The sequence below is a fragment of the Phytophthora infestans genome, genomic scaffold (genome assembly GCF_000142945.1).
Source record: "Phytophthora infestans T30-4 supercont1.46 genomic scaffold, whole genome shotgun sequence".
In the NCBI taxonomy this organism is placed as follows: Eukaryota; Oomycota; class Peronosporomycetes; order Peronosporales; family Peronosporaceae; genus Phytophthora; species Phytophthora infestans.
In genome coordinates this window covers 597,315-599,551 of record NW_003303713.1, presented here as the reverse complement: position 1 = coordinate 599,551, position 2,237 = coordinate 597,315, and the positions used below count along the sequence as shown (strand labels likewise).

The window sequence follows — 2,237 nt, the reverse complement described above, 5'->3', positions numbered from 1 at the left end:
CTGAGGGGGCAGATCGAGAACTTACAGCGTAGACGTCGTCTGGTCTCCACTGTTCGACCAGCGATAGAGAACGTGTGGAACGTGGCTCTCGAGTACTTCCAAGTCTTCCGCAATGGTCTACAGACCGGATCGAAACCCTCTCGAAGCCAGTTTGAGTTTTTGAGGACAGCCATGGCCCCAGACATGGTTTTAACACCGGACGTGGGCCTGAAGCCATGGTGAAGACCTGGAAATGCATTTCTCTGTGGTTTCAAGACGTCGAGTTGGAGCTTGAGGGGATGGAAAAAGGGTCTACCGGGTCGATTGTGGCCACTACAATTACCCGAATCACCATCACAGAACGCAGTCTACGGAATGTGTTTCCCCATTTGTGGGTCCAAAGCGGCCGCTACAAAGAACTGGCCGAGAAACTTCTTGGCCAGCGAATCGTCGCCATTCAGTTTAACTGGGACTCGACCCAACGACGTGTCAGTAGTGTGATAGCCCAGTCAGACTTGTTGAAACCGATGCTTGGCCTTGTCGGTAGCTTGGAGAATGTGTCACGGGTGTTCGAGAAAGCGATTATTTCTCCCAATTTCCAGTGGAGATCTTCGGCAGAATAAGAAAGTAATGTAATGATCTTATTTACTTCTGCGGGACACTTTTAATAATATTACATCAATTTGCTTGTTGATTCTATAACATGATTTTCCAAGCAATTACGCCTTTGGTTTTGCTGGAGGGTATTGAGTTTATGTATGTGCGAAAGCCAGCGGATAAGTCGTGGATAATCAATCTAAAGGAAACACGTTTTAAATAACTTGCAATAGCTGTTTTCCTATCAGCCGCTAAGAAATAAATCTTGAGATACTTAGTGTCCTTGGACACTATGACCTGTCCTTGGACTATCTCAAGCCCTTTGAGATACTTATATACTAAGTATCCTTGGACAATTTCTACACATTCTATTTCTACACATTTAAGGACAAGTGTAACGGGGTACGTAGCCCTAAGTGAACCCTGGTTACATGAAGTGTGACACTTCACACTTCAGGTATGACACGTCATACTCCGGGATATTTGGTACAAGGTACCAAGGTCGTTCAAAGCCAACCATTGGTCAAACGACATTGCATTTCTATAGGTAACTTATAGTTTGTATTAAACCCAAACTTAACATACCTATAAATATACTCAGTTTACAGTCTACCTTATTTAGGTAACTTCGCTCTCTTTAAATAAAGAGGAGACCTGTGAACTGCCGTTCACTGAGAGTTTGTATACTCTCGGAAGATAACTTCCTCAAGCGCAAGGTGCTGTGTGACCCCGTCACACTTGGTAGCACTCGTAGTCAATCCACGCCACCACGGGTAGACTACCTGAACCTCTCCGAAGTTCGTTGTCATGGATAGGAACGACTTCTCCCATATGAACGACTCTTAGTTCGAGTCGGTTCGGAAGATGGCAGGCATCTTCGGGATGGAGGCCCTGCAGAGCCTGGTGGTGTCAACACCGGCTGAGCAGCTCGAGCGCGTCAATGCATTCGACGCGTACGAGCAGGGCCTCATCGCGCATGTGCGGGAGAACCTGCAGGCTCCGGCGGCGGAAGCAAATCCGCCTCACCCGAAGCCAATACGGCTGAAGGTTAAGCCGTATGAAGGAAAGGAAGGCGAGAACCTTCACTTCTGGGTCCTAGAAGTAGAGCTCGCGATGGACGCGGCTCTGATCTCGACCGAGCAACTGCATGTTGCCTTTGCACTCTCCAACCTTAGCGGCCGTGCTAAGAGTTGGGTGTACACACGGGAAGCAACATCCCCTGGATGTTTCACATCCTGGGCTCAGCTGTGCGAATAGCTCCGAGCCGCGTTCCTCTCGGCGAACTACGAGTACCGCCAGCGTTCGCGCTTCCTCTCGTGTAAACAAGGGAGGCGCGAACTGCACGAGTATGTGCAAGAGATACGGGAGCTCACGGCGTCCCTAGTGGGAAACCCACTCAACGATCACATCAAGATGACTGTGTTCATGGACGGCCTTCGAGTGGGCCCCGCACGCACTCAGCTGTTCCGGGTGCAGTCAAGCACCCTTGAAGAGGCGATTCAAGTGGCTCTTCAAGAAGAGTACAGCCATCGCCAGGCGCGTACGCCGGCCTCAGCGTGGCCTGGGAGTTCCTTGTCGGCTCCCGGTCGAACAAGCCCCAACAGACCAGTTCCCATGGAACGCGGGTCCGCCGAACAGCGTGACATCCGCTGCTTCGGCTG

The 2,237-nt window shown here is 50.4% G+C and overlaps 1 protein-coding gene across 1 annotated transcript; it reads left to right on the top strand.

Moving 5' to 3' along the window:
* Positions 1–215: 215 nt before the first annotated feature.
* On the top strand, positions 216–602 carry PITG_16889 (uncharacterized protein; the record flags this gene model as incomplete). Its single annotated transcript, XM_002897271.1, has 2 exons — positions 216–289; positions 347–602. The coding sequence occupies 2 exons, from the start codon at positions 216–218 to the stop codon at positions 600–602; spliced, it is 330 nt and encodes a 109-aa protein (XP_002897317.1).
* Between the last annotated feature and the right edge of the window lie 1,635 nt (positions 603–2,237).